This window comes from Macaca fascicularis, chromosome 6, assembly GCF_037993035.2.
Source record: "Macaca fascicularis isolate 582-1 chromosome 6, T2T-MFA8v1.1".
NCBI classification, from domain to species: Eukaryota; Metazoa; Chordata; class Mammalia; order Primates; family Cercopithecidae; genus Macaca; species Macaca fascicularis.
The window spans coordinates 83,002,894-83,021,526 of record NC_088380.1 but is presented as its reverse complement, the minus strand read 5'-3'; the positions used below and the strand labels follow the sequence as shown (position 1 = coordinate 83,021,526).

Here is an 18,633-nt window from a genome sequence, read left to right as displayed (position 1 = left end):
AATTCTAGTGTTGAAGTTCATAAGCATCCTTTTTGTGTCCAGTTTGCTTTTTAGGGCAGATTTGCTCATTTGGGTTCTCTCTTACCCATTTCTGATGACTTTTGACTCTAGTTGAAAAAGTTTTTAAACTCTTTTCCTTCTAGAACATTATTAAACGTATTTCATAATCTTCTCTTTTGGTTGTTCTGTTACAGTTTGGACTCAGAGTAGTGAAGCCAAAAGGGATATTTGGGATAATCCAACAACACACTTATTTTCATTTGCAGAGGCAAGGTCCAAAAGGGTCATGTTACTTGGCCAAGTGGCCACTGATCGTTATGTCAGAGCCAGGACTGGGATCTGGCCTTTTGATTCTTGAGTTAATACACTTTCGAATAGGTGGATTGCATGTCAAGTCATTTTCAACTATCACACATGCAAAATAAATTACAGTGAAAATGCTTGTGCAGTCTAAACTGGGATAATAGTCTATATTTTCCTACGGTTTATAATGTTTACTTTAAAACTTAAAATAAGCATGAGGCAGTGACTGATTTTCTTTGAGAATGCAAATAATCTTTATTATTTATCTGATCAAATGATATCCCATGAGGACAAGCCAGAACCCATACCCTTATGATTCTTTTCTCTGTATTGTAACTTTTGATATACATATATGTATTATATATATATTTTTTTGAGACGAAGTTTTGCTCTTGTGCCCCAGGCTGGCGTGCAACGGTGCAATCTCGGCTCACTGCAACCTCCACCTCCCGGTTTCAAGCGATTCTCCTGTCTCAGCCTCCTGAGTGGCAGGGATTACAGGCACCTGCCACCATGCTAATTTTTGTATTTTTAGTAGAGGCGGGGTTTCACCATGTTGCCCAGGCTGGTCTCAAACTCCTGACCTCAGGTGATTCACCTGCCTCGGCCTCCAAAAGTTCTGGGATTACAGGAGTGAGCCACAGTGTCCAGCCAATTGATACTACTTTTAACAAAGCATTTTTGGTGGTCCTAGAGACAAAGTCATGTCTTCAATATTTAAGTCTAAATTAGTTATTTCCGAATTCTCTTACCATGCCTCCTATTTGAAAAGCAATAAAATATCATGCTTTCTTAATATAATTTGAAATTGGCAATAATATTAAATAACTTGCCTAAAAAGTAAGAGCAGTGGTACAATACAACATTGCATTGTTTTTGAGCCTCACTTTCCCTCCAGTCTGACACTATACTCTCTTAATGTCGTTAGGAATCTCTGGTCTAAATTCTGTCAGAAAACTTAAGGCAATGAAATAATTCAGACTTTTTTCTAAGTAGCAAGGATTCTTTGTAATTTTGCAACTTTTTCTATAGTCTCATGAATTCAGGCCCTAAAAACATTTGACTGTTTTCATCATGATAGCAAATACTAAAGTAACATACTGAGACTTCCACATCCAGCACCTGTGGCAGACATTGCTAATCATCACTGCACTCATTTCAGATGTGTTTGGACAAAGCCCCACCATTTTTCTCAACACAGTACTTTAGGCAATCATACATTCCTGATTGACATTTTGAGAAATAACATAGAAGACCTTAATTTAACACATCCATTGTTTTCCTAAAATGGATCAACATACAAACATAATGAGTTGTCATTGTAATACATTTTTTTTTCTAAACCACATACTGTAACAAATAAGGAATCACTGAAGAGGAAGACCGAATGATCTCCAAAGAGATCTGACCTAAACCCTTAACACTAGTTACCAGATGAAGCTTTCTCTGCAGCTGTGAAATCTTGTGGGGTGATGGGGTACAGGAGGGCAGGGAAAGGAGGTCCTTGAGAACAGCTGTCTCATGCTGGCCTGGAAAACAAGTCCCTGGAATTAGGACAGAGTGGCCCTGCATGGAGTGGTAATGTCTCCCTTTTTCCTTTGTTCTTGTGCTTTTTGCCTATCCACTTCCACTCCCTTTTCCTAGTAACTCCAGGCACCTCCTTGCTGAAACTTGTGGGAAGTAACTTATCTCAATTCTTTATCTCATTCAGATCAGACCTCTGCTCCCTAATCTTTTTTTTTATTTTTTCTTTTTCTCTTCCATCTCTTTTCTTCCACTGGGTAAAAGTTACCAAGAAAATCTAACTGATTACATATTAGCAGTCCACAGGAGGTGTGGAGGGGTGTGTATGTGTGTGTGTGTGTTTAATTATCTGTAAGTCTGTTTTCAAAAAATCTTCATTTAAAGCATAGAAGATCCCCCAAAGGGTAAGCCTCAGTAATTGGGAACAAAAGTTTGCATATGCTCCCTTCTAGAACTGAAGCTAACAAAGATCAATTTTATGAATAAAAGCAACCATCTGCAGTAGGCATCATGCTATAATAAAATGAGTGGAGAGTGTGTGGCTGGTGGAATGTTTCCCACAGTTTCTCAGTGTGACCAGGGTATCTCCCAAATTCGGGCAAGGCCCTCAGACCAGCACTGAAATCTGATTAAAGGAACCAGGATATGGACTTAGAAATACAACCAAAGTGAAAAAGATGTAAAGGCTGCTGGGTCTGCAGGGTATCCATAAAAAGAAAGTCTAAGAGTAAAAATTTGTCAGCTGATGTGTTTCTGGCATTGTCCATGGCAGTGGTGCTCTGTGGCCCAGAGACATACACATTGCCAACTAAGTGACCTGGGTAAGTTACTTATGTGTAAAATGGGGATAATATCTCCCATCTTGAAAAGTTATTATGGGTCGTAAATAAGCTAATAATGTAAAGTACCCAGCACAGGGCTCACCAGGTAGAAAGCAGTAAAAAAATTAGGTAATTATTATGATCATTGCAATTATTTCCTTCATATTCCATGCCCTAGTCTGGGAGACACTAGCATCAGGTTATGATAGCTTCTTGGTACCAGATTTAAGACTGCTCAACTGCTTTCTTTTCCAATTTACTAGCAGAGTGGGTGCAGAATCCAGCACTGATTCTGCTGGTAAGTTGACTTCCCAAAGAGCTTGGTTATCAAGCTAGTGTGCATAAGAATCACCTCGGGAAGTTTCCCAAGCTTCAAAAAGATTCTAATTCAGGTGGTCTGGGTAGGTTCTCAGAAGCTGCATTTTAAATAACTACTCCAGGTACTATACTGTCTGTACCAGATGATCTGCAAGAAAATCTTTAAAGAAACACTATTGTGTAGGTGTTTCTACAGGAGAGAGAATATAATGACTGTATTCTGAGCTAGCAGAACTGGGGAAGTTTCTGATGCTTCCGACCTCTTGATGGGCAGTAGTCTAACTTGCCTTTAGTTACTGAAGCTTTCCAAATTGGCTTCACTCTACCCTTTCCCTCAGGTGCAGCTCAGGGACGCGGGCGGGTACTAGTTATTATGATGCAGGCTTTTTCTCCACATGGTGTTGAACGTTTCTCTTGATCTCATTTCCAATTGACTTATTAAATCTGAGATAACTTTGTAAAATTTACTTAAGAGTTTTCCTAACATGGCAAATCAGAAATGTGATTGATTTGTGCTCACATGAAACTCAGTGTTCAGCCAAAAAGACTTGCTTAATTGTGTCTGATACTCTGCATCAAAGCATGAGGCCATCATTGTCATCATATAAACCATCTAGTAGGTGTAAACTTGTCCGTGAACCTTCAGCCTGCATTTTAACCTCATTTTTATTAATTACTGCATTTTTAAAAACTGGAAGCCATTTCCAGTAGTCATTTTTAATTGACTCTTCTCTTCAGTTGTTTTTCAGGTGATAATGGTAGATTTTAGAATGAATCTTCCACACTTGTCTCTCTTCCCTTGGACTTAGTGGGTGGGTGATCAGGCAGGAGTTGAAGTGTAACTCGAGCTAGATTTAGGTTAATTTGATTGATGTATGGAAGAAGAGAATGCTAAAGACACCAGCCCCATAGATGTCTATGGGTAAAACAGCTTGCTATGGGATTTGAAGTAATATAGTGATATGATACTTCTGCATACATTTCCAGTTTATATTAATGATGAAGTGCATTAATAAGCAAGCAATTGGACTCAGAAATTCATAAATATGTTTGAATAGGACAGAATTTATTTTTTTCAATTTATGTTTTTAATTGAAACAAATATATCGAGGATATTGTAGCAGTTTGAATTGCTAGGCTAAATATTTTGATTTTTGTATATTCAAAAATTGTTCTAGTGTACATAACTAGAATATGTGGCTTTGCTATATTTTCGTACACAGTCCAGACATTGGTAATTCACATCTTCCTACTAGCAAGAGTAAGTCTCAAAATTACTAAAAGACCAACACGCCTGTACTTGGGGAGACTGAGTTGGGCAGGTTGCTTGAGCCCAGGAGTTCAAGACCAGCCTGGGCAACATGGCAAAACCCTGTCTCCATAAAAGGTACAAAATTAGCCAGGCGTGGTGATATGTGCCTATAGTCCCATCTACTCAGGAGGCTGAGATGAGAGGATCACCTGAGCCTGGGAAGTCGAGGCTGCAGTGTGTTATGGTTGCACCACTGCCCTCCATTGCAGCGTGGACGACAGAGTGAGACCATGTCTCAAAAACAAAACAAAACAGGCCAGGTGTGGTGGCTCACACCTATGATCCCAGCACTTTGGGAGCTGGAGGCAGTGGATTACCTGAGGTCAGGAGTTCGAGATCAGCCTGGTCAAAATGGTGAAATCCCATCTCTATTAAAAATACAAAAATTAGTCAGGCGTGATGGTGGAGGCCTGTAATCCCAGTTACTCAGGAGGCTGAGGCAGGAGAATGGCTTGAACCCAGGAGGCAGAGGTTGTAGTAAGCCAAGATCGTGCCACTTCACTCCAGCCTATACAACAGAGCGAGACTCTGTCTCAAAAAACAAAACAAAACAACACTGGCAAATAGCTCCGATGCCCACAGTTAGATTTCTGGCTTGCAAATGGGTACCCATTTCTGGATTTATTATACAAGTGTGACCAACTTAGCCATTGCAACAAACAAAACAATAGAATGCAAAGGAACGGTTTAGATGGTTACAAGGAAATAAATTTACACACACACGTACATAATCTAGGTTCCCAGACTGATTCATAATTGATGATTCTCTGTCTAGCTTGGAACCTCATAATGATAGAGACTTCAGGACTCCTTATTAGATTCAGAAAAACAGCAGAGACAGTAATGGTTAAAAACTTATTGTGCAACCCCTAAAGAAATAAATAGGATCATGTAATCATTTCAATGATCACTCAAAATTATTATGAAACAAACAAGCAAATAGAACTCCCTGCCCCCAGATCATCTAATGATGGTCAGTCAACACCATATCCTTGCCAAATAATAAGCATTTTTATTATTTTAGATTATAAAATCCCTTTATACAGTGAAGGTGCCTTGGATTTTAAAAATAAAGTCTGCAGCAAGAAAAACCAATAAGATGTGATGATTACAGGATGTCCAGTGTGGCCTTGGGCATGTCTTACCCTACTAGCCTTTAGCTCCTACATCTGTGTACTGAAGGGTCAGCATGGGAAATAATCCAGGGTCCTTTCAGCCACGATTATCCAGTTCTATCTTTTGCAAATGAAAAAAGTAACGTTCACCTCCACAAATAAGGCAATCTTTGTGCTAACAGTGAAGTGGGAAACATTTGTCTAGGGAACTCCCCGCCTACTTATGAGACCAATCTCCCCTTTCTTGTGGCTTCTCTTTCTACCTAGTTTTGACTTCTGGTGCTTTTGTGCCTTTACAATAAAGGATCTTATTCAAACTAAACTTTTAAAACAACAGATAAAACTTAATGTGGTTTCTCTCCCAAAGTATGCACCATTTTCAAATTTTAACTCAACAGAACAATCTTGTATTTTTGGAATTTTAGGCATCAACAATTTGGGGAGAATAGGGCTTAGAGGATAGAAGAGTTGGCTTGTAGGGCTTTCTTAGGTATATCATTATGTATTAGGTTGGTCACAGCAACATGGGGGCCTCTTCCTTTTCCTGACTGTCCCTGTCCACAAATAGGGGCAGTCTGTAACAGTGCTTCTTATTGACATTTGTACATGTTGTATATTTGGGTTGTTTGTTTTTTCTTTCAAATAAATTTTTTAAATTTTTTTCCTGCCTACCTTTGCTTGTGGGTAACAACATTTTCAGGAATGGAGTTCCCCTAGATCACAGATATCTTCGAATCTCTGGGCAATGCAAAGTATTGTCTTCTCTTTCCCCATTCAGTTTTGCAATGACAAAAAGTTTAAAGATGGTTATGACATTTATTAGACTTTGCCATGAGTACTTAAGCCTTTTAAACATTTTATTCTAATATAAATTGTTATGTGAGTGTCAGTTGTGTATTTATATATGTGCTGACACTTTTAAATGATTTTTTTGTTTAAGGATTTTGGGCTCGTGAAGTAGGTAAAATGATTGGACTAGAACATCCTCTCATTCCGGTTCAACATCAATATGTTGTTACATCGACTATACCTGAAGTGAAAGCTTTGAAACGAGAACTCCCTGTGCTCCGTGACCTGGAAGGATCATACTATCTCCGACAGGAAAGGGATGGGCTTTTGTTTGGTCCATATGAAAGTCAGGAGAAAATGAAAGTTCAGGACTCCTGGGTCACCAATGGAGTTCCTCCAGGTGAGTTTAGCAAATAAAAGTGTGTGCTGGTCAGACACGAATGGTTCATCCTCTCCATGACTGGGGGATGGCTGTAGAATAAGACAACAGCATAATTCTAGACTAATTCAGATACCTGGGACATTGGAGGTGATGGGTTTGAGGTGGGCTCTGTTCTCATATCCCTTTGAACAATCACAGCAGGGAGTCGGGGGGAAGAAAGATGTAGCTGATGTTAGAGAAGCTGAAGAAACATTTCTAGTTGCTTTGAAAGGTTCCAGATACATTTTTACCTGCCCACACAACCTCCTGCCTCCCCATTTTTTTCCTTAATCCACTGCCAGCTTGGTCTACTTTCAAGATTTGAATATAGTTGCTATTGTGCTTTTACAGCTGGAAACACAACTGATATCAGAGGCCAGATATCCATCCTACTAAGAATGAAAACCTGAGAGTCTATAACAGAGCAGGGTTTTTGGTACTGTAAACAGAGTACTTCCCATGCTACGTAAATGGATATGGAAAAGGTTTGTGCCTCTATGCCAAAGCAGGGGATACTACAGTTTCTCTTTCAAGTTCTTTAAGGGAGATGGGTCTGTTTTTGCTTTTCATGAAATACTTCCACAGAGCCAGATTGAAGATTGGGTCATCTAAGGAGGTATCTCAGGTTTTAATCTATAAAAAGAGCTACAAAATCACTGGGGACTGAAATATTACAGGGAATATAAAGAAATGTAGGAAATGGTACTTCCTAAAATTATACTTTGATAAGCTTCTTGAGATAGGAAATGAATCCCTCCATTCTACTCCTCAAAGCGTAGGCCCAAATAATAGCAAATGATCACTAAACTGCCTTTCACAGAAGTTAGGCCAGCTGGTTTCAGGGCTTTGGTTGTGCTGAATGGGCTCTGCACATTTGGGCCTGAGCGGAATTGCTCCCGATCCCACAGGGAGGGTTGAAACACCACTAAAAGCCTCCCTCTCTGCTGTTCCCTCATGCTGGCAGCTTCTCCTTCAAATAAATCTTGAACAAATAATTAAATAATGCCGTTTGGAGGGAGAGCTGCATTGTTAGCTGTTGGTGAGCATGGGTACCCATGTGTGCTAGTTAACCCTGATGGTGTGCAGGCTTCCATGAGGCTGACCCTACCTGCAGTCCCCAGGAAGGGCAAGAAGCTGGCTGGCTGCTATGTGGAAAAATCACCAGTGTTGGTGGAGACATTCTTTTAGAAGCTCATCTGTGGCCCTGCCTGTAATCACAGTGACTTTTAGGACAAGAGGAGGATTGTGCTTCAAGACCCTGCCTCTTTTCAGAACTCTAGCCCTTGGATGTGTGTGGGGGCAGGCTGGAGGAAGGAGGCCTCCAGGCCATTCCTTCCCTGCTGAAAGGAGAGTTAAAAGAGGTCTAAAATCTATCATCTTAGATCCTGGAGCAGTGTTCCACTTTTTCCAGTATTCTACCATGACTCTGTAAACTCCCATTTGCCCTCATCTCGGGGGATAAAATAAGTTCTTATGGTTAATTGAAGCATAACGATCTCTCTTGACAAGCCAAGTCATGTTTAAAAAAAAAAAAACTGTGATTGGATTAAATATCAGAAACTATATTATTCATACATTTAAATTTTCTATTAATTAAAGGTTAACTTTTATGATTTTGTTTCAAGAACAATAACATTGTTTTCAGTAATATAAATGGATACTCATCTGTTGATAGTGAATATCAAGTTTAGACTTTAACAAAATATGGCAGTACTTTCCCAACAGGCCATTTTAAAATATAGGCCATGTCAGAGGCTTAAATCACTTTACAGGACTTGTCAGCTCAGCTATGGCATCCTGACCACAAAGGGCAAATCTTTTTAGGTTTTGGAAAGGAACTCTTTGAGTCTGATCTAGATCGAATCATGGAACACATTGAAGCTGCCATGGAAATGGTTCCTGTCTTGAAAAAGGCTGACATCATCAATGTCATCAATGGTCCTATCACGTATTCTCCTGACATTCTGCCTATGGTGGGGCCCCATCAGGGAGTCAGAAACTACTGGGTGGCTATAGGCTTTGGGTAAGTATCTTCATGTAATTCAACATTTATTGTAGAATCACTTATTTTAGCTAAATCTAGTTCCATATTCTCAGGATGCGAAAGGGAAATGTGGGAGGCTGAGAGAGAGAAACAGAGAGAGACCCAGAGAGTTTTTTCCCTTTCATGACCAAGGATTCATACAATGAATAAAAACTACTGGTTCAAGCACTTGTATATGTTTTAAAGAAGGGCAATTATTTCCTGGAACACAGAAGGGCAATGATTTCCTGGAGCTTTCTCTTTTTTTTTTGAGATGGAGTTTTTCTCTCATTGTCCAGGTTGGAGTACAGTGGTGTGATCTTGGCTCACTGCGACTTCTGCTTCCCAGGTTCAAGCAATTCTCCTGCCTCAGCCTCCTCAGTAGCTGGGATTACAGGCATCCAGCATCACGCCTGCTAACTTTTTGCATTTTTTTAGTAGAGACAGGGTTTCACCATGTTGCCCAGGCTGGTCTCGAACTCCTGACCTCAGGCAATCTGCCTGCCTCAGTCTCCCAAAGTGCTGGGATTACAGGCATGAGCCACCATGCCCGGCTTCCTGGAGCTTTCTCTTTGCATATTTCCTGCCATTTCCATTAATTGTATCTCATTTGATGCTGTGTATCTTCAGATAGTCAATTTGCTCCAGTTTTACAAGGATGTTTTCATAACACAATGTGACAAAGATAATTCAAAATATCAAATGTATAATATATCCGCTGCATTTTTCACCATAATTCATGTTTGTCCAACATGATTTGTTTCTTTATAATTCCTCAGGTTTCTTCCCATTTATGACTCCATTGCCTCTTTGATGTTTCATTTCTGATATTTGTTCCATTAATTTGGTGAATATTGATGTCAAGCCCACTCAACTATCATATCACAGCTTCTAATATTCTATTTTTCTTCCCCATTTTATTTGGCCATTTATTCAACTAATATTTAATAACTGCTAGCTCTGTGCCAGGCCTAGGGCTAGGCATTGGAACACAGCTGACAACAAGGCAGTGAGGTCTGACCAGAGCTGGAAGGTTGCCTGAGGCACAGCTCTGCTGATCCAGTAGAGAGGCTGGGGTCTCCACTAAGGTAGCAGCAGTGAAGACAGAGATGGGAGATAAAATTATCTAGATTTGGTGATCATTCCATAAGATATTGAAGGGAAAGGGGAAAATGGTAAATGATGGCAACTTTTCTAACTTGACCACCGTCTATATGTTAGAGCCATGGAGAGAGAGCCAAGAAAATAATGAGTTCCATTTTTGATGGGTTGAGCTTGAAGTGTTAATTAGGTACATGGGACATCCAGAGGGAGAAAGTCAGATGGAGATTTGGGATGGGGAGTTATAATGTAATTGAGGGCTTATATAATCACTTATAGAGTCCATATGCAGGCATGTGGAAGTAGGAGTGCTTCTCCTGCACATTACTCATATATCTTCTTTGGAGAAATGTCTATTCATATCCTTTGCCATTTTCATAATTGGTTAATTTGTCTTTTTATTGTTTCATTGTGGAAGTTCTTTATATATTCTAGATACAAGAACCTTATCAGGTACATGATTTGCAGAACTTTTCTCCCATTCTGTGGGTTGTTTTTTTACTTTCTTGATGGTGTCCAATGAAATACAAAAGTTTTTAATTTTGATGAAGTCTAGAATACGTATTTTTTCTTGGTTCACATGTACTTTTGGTGTCATATACAAGTAACCATTGTCTAATCCAAGTTCGTGAAGATTTAAACCTATGTTTTCTTCTAAGAGTTTTATAGTTTTAGCTTTTGCATTTAGGTCTGTGATCAGTTTTGAGTTAATTCTTGTATATGACATGAGGTAGGTGTCCAACTTCAGTCTTTTCATATGTATAGCCAGTTGTCCCAGAACTATTCATTGAAAAGACTATTCTGTCCTCATTGAATTATGCTGGCATCTGTAATGTCTTTTTTCTGATTCCTTTTCTCATACCAAACGTGCGGTACTTTCCAACACCAACAACCAGTTCTCCAATTCTCCAGTACTAACTGGGTGTCCAACAATTCCATTCAATTCTGACACCAGCTCCTGGAATTAACATAGACCCCACAGGTTACAGGATCTGTTCCACAAGACCGCTCTCACTTCAGACACCAGTCTCAAGTCGTGGGAGACACCCATACTTCTGACCAACTGGGTGTTCCCACAACCCTCTCCTCAGATTTGATACTTTTCTGGAACCAATCACAGAACTCAGGAAAATACTTATGTTTACTCTTTTATTATAAAGGATACAGCTCAGGAGTAGCCAAACGGAAGAGATACATAGAGCAAAATGTGAGGGGTTAGAGGTGGGTGGTGCAGTGCCCCCAGACCCTTTCCAGGCGCCTTCCTAGCCCATCACTGTGTTCACCAACCCAGAAGCTCTCTGAACCCCATGTCTAGGTCTTTATGGCGGTTTCATTATGTAGGCATGATTGATTAAACTATTATTGGTGACTGAACTCAATATCCCTTCTCCACTCCCTGGAGGTTGGAGTACGGAGTGAGACTGAAAGTTCTAAATCTCTAATCACGTGGTTTTCTCGCAACCAGCCCCCAACCTGAAGCTACCTAGGGCTGCTGTCCTCTCTCCACAAGACCTATCTCATTAACATTCAAAAAAGAGTAAATCTCAAATGTTTTATGAACCCTGTGTCAGGAACTGGGGACAAAGACCAAATATTTAATTTTTATTATACCACATCATCTGTATAAAGAATAAATTGACCATAGATGTATGGGTTGATTTCTAGATTCTCAATTCTGCTCCTTCATCTGTGTCTATTTTTATGTGACTACTACACTGTCTTTTATTTATTTATGTATGTATGTATGTATTTATTTATTTATTTATTTTTGAGACGGAGTCTCGCTCTGCTGCCCAGGTAATGGCACAATCTTGTCTCACTGCAACCTCTACCTCCCAGATTCAAGCAATTCTCCTAGTTCAGCCTCCCAAATAGCTGGGATTACAAGCACGTACTACCATACATGGCCAATTTTTGTATTTTTAGTAGAGATGGGGTTTTGCCATGCTGGCCAGGCTGGTCTCAAACTCCTGACCTCAAGTGATCCACCCACCTCGGCCCCGCAAAGTGCTGGGATTTCAGGCATCAGCCACCACACCCAGCTGACCCTCTCTTAATTACTGTTACTAGAAGTTACTAGCTTTGTAGTAATTTCTGAAATTAGGAAGTGTGAATCCTCCAACTTTGTTCTTTTTCAAGATTGTTTTGGCTGGAAGTCCCAAAAATTTTAGGACCAGTTTGTCAATTTATGCAAAGAAGCCAGCTGAGATTTTGATAGAGATTGCATTGAATCTGTAGATCAATTTGGGGACTATTGAGATCTGAACAATGTTAAGTATTCTGATCCATGAACATGAAATGTCTTTCCATTTACTTAGGTCCTTTAAAATTTCTTTAAACAATGTTTTGTAGTTTTCAGAGTAAAAGTTTTGCACGTCTTTTGTTAAATTTATTCCTAAGTATTTTATTCTCTTTGATATTCCAATTGAATTTTAGTATTAAATAATAGAAATTGAAGATCATTGACTGTAAGGCATGTTCTGAGCAGATAGAATCACTGATCTCATATGGAACACCTATTAACTAATTGCTAAGGAAAGTAGAAAATTGCTTCCTCTAGAACAAGTTACTTATAACCTAGAAATCATATCTGTTTGCATGTGACTGATGTCAGACTCCCCCCCGATTGCTCTGGCTAATTTTCTCAGGTCATGGATACTGGGAGGTGGGTGGAGAAGATAACAGGTGGGAGTGGGGGTGGGCAAAGTGCCTCCCTGTCTTTGACAGGTTTGGTCTAAACAAAAAAAGCCTTCCCCTTACCTAAAGTTGAGTTTTCTAAGATATTTCTTATGTAATATAACGGAATACCCCCATTAGCTGCCCCTCCTGGCTTATATCAGTACACTCATTCCATGGTTCTGGAGGCCAGTGGTTCCTATACCTGGGTGAGGAGCAGAATAATCTGAGGAACATGTTAAAAAGCAGAGTCTTGACCATGTGGTTAGTCACATGAATGTTTTTTATCTCCTATACCTCTCATCTGTGAAATTCCTATTATTTGTCACTAGAACCCATGTGGCTTAGTCTGCTTGGGCTGCCATAACAAAGTACCAGAGACTGGGTGATTTAAACAACAGAAATTTACTTTCTCACAGTTCCAGAGGCTGGAGGTCTGGGACCTCATGTTCCGGAGGCTGGAGGTCTGAGATCAGGGACTCTGCTATCATGGCAGAGTTCTGGTGAGGGCTCTCTTCCTGGCTTGCAGATGGCCACCTTCTGGCTATGTGCTCATGTGGCTTTTCCTTGGTGGGTGGGTGTGTGTGTGGAGAGAGAGGAAGCTCTCTGGTGTCTCTTCATAGAAGGACACTAATCCTATCATGAGGGCCCCACCCTCACGACCTCATTTAACCCTAAGTACTTCCCAAAGGCCCCATCTCTAAATACCATTACACTGGGGATTAGGGCTTCAACAGATGCATTATGGGAGGATACAAACACTCAGTCTATAGCGCCATGAAAGATGTGTTGAATCAAAACAAACAAGCAAACAAACAGATTTCCAGATACTACTCCTGTAGATTCTGATTTAGTGGTCTGGAGAGGGGACCCAGGAATCTGTATTTTATTGTAGTATTATCTGTAATTCTTGGTACAGCCAGTTCAGGGAAGTAGGTGTTTGCAAACTGCTTACATATGTGCCAGTGCCCATTTACCTTACTCACAGAATATCCTCAGCCAGAGCTATTTTACTTTGGACATTTGTTTACTCACAATTCCAACAAGTTTTTCTGCTTCTAGGTGACTAACACAGTGCCCAAAAAATGTCTTATGAATTGTATTTAATTGAATCTGATTTTCTTGGGTTAGAACAGATTATAAACAGCAAAGTTAAAGAGGGGAGAGTGCTATAAGATGCAACATCCAGTCATTTAACAGAGTTATAAAAAGCAGATACAAACACTCAAAAAGCATAGCAGCCTAGGGCCATGGAGAAGAATCTGGAATTCTGCAGATTAATGCTAGAGACAGAAGAAGAACCTAACTGTCCTCTCCTCTTTAAGTTCCCTTCTACTTTCACTTCACACCTTACTTCCTTATTAAAATCCTTTCAACTGGTCATACAAGGGCCCAATAGCCACCATGTATTCTTTGCCCACTATGTGCCTTGCAGTGTACTAAGTGCTTTTAAATGCCTTGGCAATTAATTCTCCGCCAGCACCATAAAGAAAGTGTGCACGGAAGAATGAAGCGCAGGGTGGTTACATAACTTGCCCAAGGTCACCCAGCTAACAGTGGCAGAATAAGAATCATACCCAGATCTTTTCCCCACGCTTTTATACTTTTAGCTACTGAGCCAGGGATTCTCCAGAGATGTTTTCTATCTTCCTAAGATGATACTTTAAAATCAAGAACATGATGTGGAAAATAAAGGGGTTTTGACATCAGAAAAGGGATCGGTTTTACATTGGCCATGTGTAGTTCATAGTACTCAATTGTATGGAATTTTACGTAAAGCTTGTTAATGGTTGGATAACTTGTTTGTAAAATATTTACTTTTTAGAAATAAATTAGATTTGATTCAGGATTCCCCTCCACCCTACTCCCACCCAAATAACAGCACTCTGCCCATTTGTTTGCTCATGTGCATGGCTGAAAGGGAAAGAACATGATGGTATAGCAGCCAGGCCATAGAAAATCAAAGCACCCCTGGCTCTGCCCTGGGAGTCTGCGAAAATACAGACAGTGCTGTTTCTGAGTGTGTGTCCTGGCTCAACAAAGATTGAGAACCACTGAAGACAGAAAAGTCCAATAACAAGGAGCATGTGCTCCAGGGTCAGATAAGTGAATTTGTATCCTGCATCTACTCTTTACTGCTGTGTTACTTTATTTAGCCTCTGTGTGGGGGGCTTATCTTTCTCCTTAAAACAGACTTGCTAAAGCGTAAATCAGCTTCTACGTGTTAGATGGAAACTCTGCCTGGTAAATGGGAGGCACTCAGTGTTCGTAGAACTTCATAAGCCTTCAAGTCTTGTCAACAATATAGCTCTCAAAAATGGTACCTGTTCTATATGGGCATTGAGCCTGGTTAAGTGAATGTGCTAACTTTAATAAACATTTTAAGCATATATTTATTAATTTTTCTTGCTTTCTTAAAATTTAGAGAGGTTGTTTGTGGATAATTTGGATGCCTCATGTCTATTAAACTGCCCAAAGGAATGTAAATTGCTGTTTTTTTTATTCTCTTTGAGAAAGTCTTCTATAAAATGTAGGCACTATTTTTATGAAAGCAAAACAGGTGTCTTGTTGTGGGAAAAGTTAACATTTTCAATGTTTGCTAAAGTTCCTCCCATGCTCTTAGAAGCTGTGGTTCTGGCTAAGTTGTTGTTGTTTGGGATACTAGCATTTCTGTGTCTTGATGTCTCCTTGTGTATCCCCTTTTCTTGGTTCTCTCCCCTTGACTCTCTGCTCATTCAGTTCCTTGAAAGCTCCTGACTTAAACCACAGATGAACCCACGGTAGAGGCCTTCATTAAACAAGAGTGAGTGGGTAGAACTATACATGGCCAATGTAAAACCGATCCCTTTTCTGATGTCAAAACCCCTTTATTTTCTACATCATGCTCTTGATTTTAAAGTATCATCTTAGGAAAATAGAAAACAAGCCCATCTTCCCCATCAAGTGGCCTATTAGTTGCAAAATACAAGAGACAGTGTTCCTTTCTACCTCTTTCCACAAGTCCTCAGGTGAGGGCCTCTTTGCTTGAATGTTTCTAAGACAATGGCTCAAGTTCCTTGCACAGAGATCATTGTCTAAGGAGGTTAGAACTAACTTGAGTCTGAGAAGAGATGGATGGGACACCACAGTACACGCGTTTCTCCCACCGTGTTTCCTACCAGTCAGGATAATCATACCTCAGGAGGGCTGTTAGGATACCAGACACGTGCCCGTTTGCATCCTGGCTTCAACCCTTAGTTTTCCTAAAGCAAAATTCTTATTAGTTACTAGTCAAGGATCATCGAGCCTTTTCCCCATAAAGAGCTATTTTGTTTGTTGTTGGTGGTTTTTTTGTTTTGTTTTGTTTTTTGAGAGAGGGTCTCACTTCATTACCCAGGCTGGAGTGCAGTGGTGTGAACATGGCTCACTGCAGCATCTACTTCCTAGGCTCAAGTTATCCTCCTGCCTCAGCCACCCGTGTACCTGGAACCACAGTCTTGTGCCACCATGCCCAGATAATTTTTAAATTTTTTTTGTAGAGATGAGTTCTCACTTTGTTGGCCAGGCTGGTCTCAAATTCCTAGTCTCAAACGATCCTTCCAAAGTGCTGGGATTATAGGTGTGAGCTACTGTGCCCTGCCCAATAAGGAGCTATTTTGCAGGTGTACATCTCTTGAAACTGTAAATAAACTAGCTATCAAGTCAGGCACATTTAATTTGGATGCCTAAACATGTCACTTTTAAGGAAAAAATTGTTCCGTAGAGATTATGTTACTTGGGTGTTCTGATTAGTGCAGAACAGTCCAACTTTGAAGCCCTGTAAAATATTTTGAGCATGTTTCATTTGAAAACTACATGTGTTAGTAATGGGTTTTCTATCCCTGTATTTGAAAGATATGGCATAATCCACGCTGGTGGGGTAGGGAAATATCTCAGTGACTGGATCCTGCATGGAGAACCTCCTTTTGATCTGATAGAATTGGATCCAAATCGCTATGGCAAATGGACAACCACCCAGTACACTGAGGCCAAAGCAAGAGAATCATATGGATTCAACAATATTGGTAAGGTACAAATGTACTGTTGTCTACAAAGTGTTGACAGAATTGAATTGTAGCATCTCTGACTTTAGATGGTCTTTATTCTATTCACTGGGATGGCGGTAGTTAGGGACTCCAAAATGCATTGTGCCCCTAAAACATAACAAGGAATGTATATGGATGTATATATTTAACATGTGGAATGCCTCACTAGTTTTAAATTTTAAATATATTTTTACTTTACTCTTTGATGAGTCATATAAATGACAGCTCTGTTTTCTGCATAAATCATTCATATGTATGTATATATGTATGTATGTATGTTTATGCATCTGGATTTTAAGTACTGTATTTCCATACTTGGAATCCCATCAAAGTATCTTGTTTTGGCTATATGTGATTTATAGTACCAATTTTCCTTTTTCAGTTGGTTACCCTAAAGAAGAACGGTTTGCTGGGAGACCCACTCAACGAGTCAGTGGGCTCTACCAAAGGCTGGAGTCTAAGTGTTCCATGGGGTTCCATGCTGGCTGGGAGCAGCCACACTGGTTCTACAAACTGGGCCAGGACACTCAATACAGGTGGGAGAAGGACTTTACCTGCCTGTGGTTCTGACTGAGGGATGAAATAATGGGACAGCAAAAAGTGCTGATTCCCCCTTATACTCCATTTCTCCACCCTGTTCCAAGGAGCACTGAGCCTTGTCCTACAAAAATTACTCTTTGGCAGTGGTGGCATTAGTCTAGCCCACGGGACACTGGCCCACATCTAGGACTTATGTGGCCCTGCGCGTCCTATAGCCAGTCTTGGCGAAGCCTCTTGGCATTTATCAGAAGCTCAGAGGAACCTTCCAACCCCCCTCCAAATTCCCACATGGCTTCAGTTGGCTCCTAAAGGTTTGCAGTATTTTAGGATGCTTCATAGAATCACGTTGTGTATAACCACAAAATGTGGTTTGGGATTTTCTGTTCATCCTGAAATCGCTCAAAGCAACTGCATTCTAGAGTGTGTGCACTGAGCCATGCAAATTATATGCACAGTTGATAAATTAGGGGAAAAGATCACTTGCATAGCATTCCAGGTTAAGCGAAAACATAAAGTATGCCACTAAAACAGTTCTCCGAGTTCTGGTAAAGTGCTACCTGCCATTGTTGTACTTTGGATTAATAGCGATTATATATTTTTTTCTCAAGAGAATCCACAGACCAAGGGAAAACAAGGTGCAAATTTGGAAGTTATGTTATCCTTATTTTTGAGCCGTCATTTTGCTTTTTACAATAGGTTTTGCTATTTTAAGACTAGATCTAATTGGTACAAAGTATAGCAGAGAACCCATTGTTGATGAATGAATTTGGGCTCTGTAGGCAGCCAATCTAGATTATCTAGTGGACAAATACTGATTTGGTTTTTCCTAAATGACTCTAATATATCACTTCTACTCTTCACTTACCGCTGATTGGATCTGGCCTAAGTTTCTTCTACCATTTAATAATTAAACTACTGAAAATTCATGTTACAGACATGGCATCCTGCTCTGAAGTTAAAATACCACACTAGAAGTCCACTTCGTAAAGCAGAAAGGAACTTTAGTAATGAGTCAAGAGACCTTTGTTCCAGGTCTGGCTCTGTCATTAACTAATGCAAAGGCCTTGGAAATCATTTTGTGCCTTTTCTCTGAAAAATGAAGATTTGGGACCAGATCCTTGTGTACCCCAGGTGTGGACCAACAGCATAGGCATCTCCTGGGAGCCTGGGAGAATGCAGACTGTGGGGTCCCACACCATACCTGCTGCTTCAGAATGTGGACTTTAACAAGTGCAAGTGATTTGTATTCCCATTAATGTTTGAGAAGCACTGAACCAGATAGCTCCACCCCGCCCCCCAACCCAGACACTGATATAATTAGGCCCATTTTAAAAAGCTCTCCAGATGATTCTAATATGCATCTAGGATTGAAAACCATCAGACTGGTTGACTTCTAAACTCTCTTCCAGATCTGAGAGCCCATGAATTGTATCTTATTTTCCAGTTAATCAGCACTTTACTCACTGTGAAATGGGTCAAAGGGATAAATGAGTAACTTTAAAAGATTAGATTCCAACATACATGAATGATTTGCAGAACAGAATTTCAGGTTGCATGGTCCCGCCTCCCAGAGTCCCACTCCCCGCTGCCCATAGGATTTTCTAGATGAGTAGGGCTTATTAAAAT

General features: G+C 40.2%; 1 protein-coding gene across 6 annotated transcripts in view; it reads left to right on the top strand.

Moving 5' to 3' along the window:
• DMGDH (dimethylglycine dehydrogenase) overlaps positions 1-18,633 on the top strand; it is a 71,194-nt gene that overhangs the window by 18,459 nt on the left and 34,102 nt on the right. For all 6 annotated transcript variants that reach the window (XM_073993675.1, XM_065546402.2, XM_065546401.2 and 3 more), the window contains 4 exons: positions 6,334-6,582; positions 8,428-8,626; positions 16,277-16,446; positions 16,850-17,003. In XM_073993675.1, coding sequence (XP_073849776.1) covers positions 6,334-6,582; positions 8,428-8,626; positions 16,277-16,446; positions 16,850-17,003 — 772 coding nt within the window. The remainder of the gene's footprint in view (positions 1-6,333; positions 6,583-8,427; positions 8,627-16,276; positions 16,447-16,849; positions 17,004-18,633) is intronic.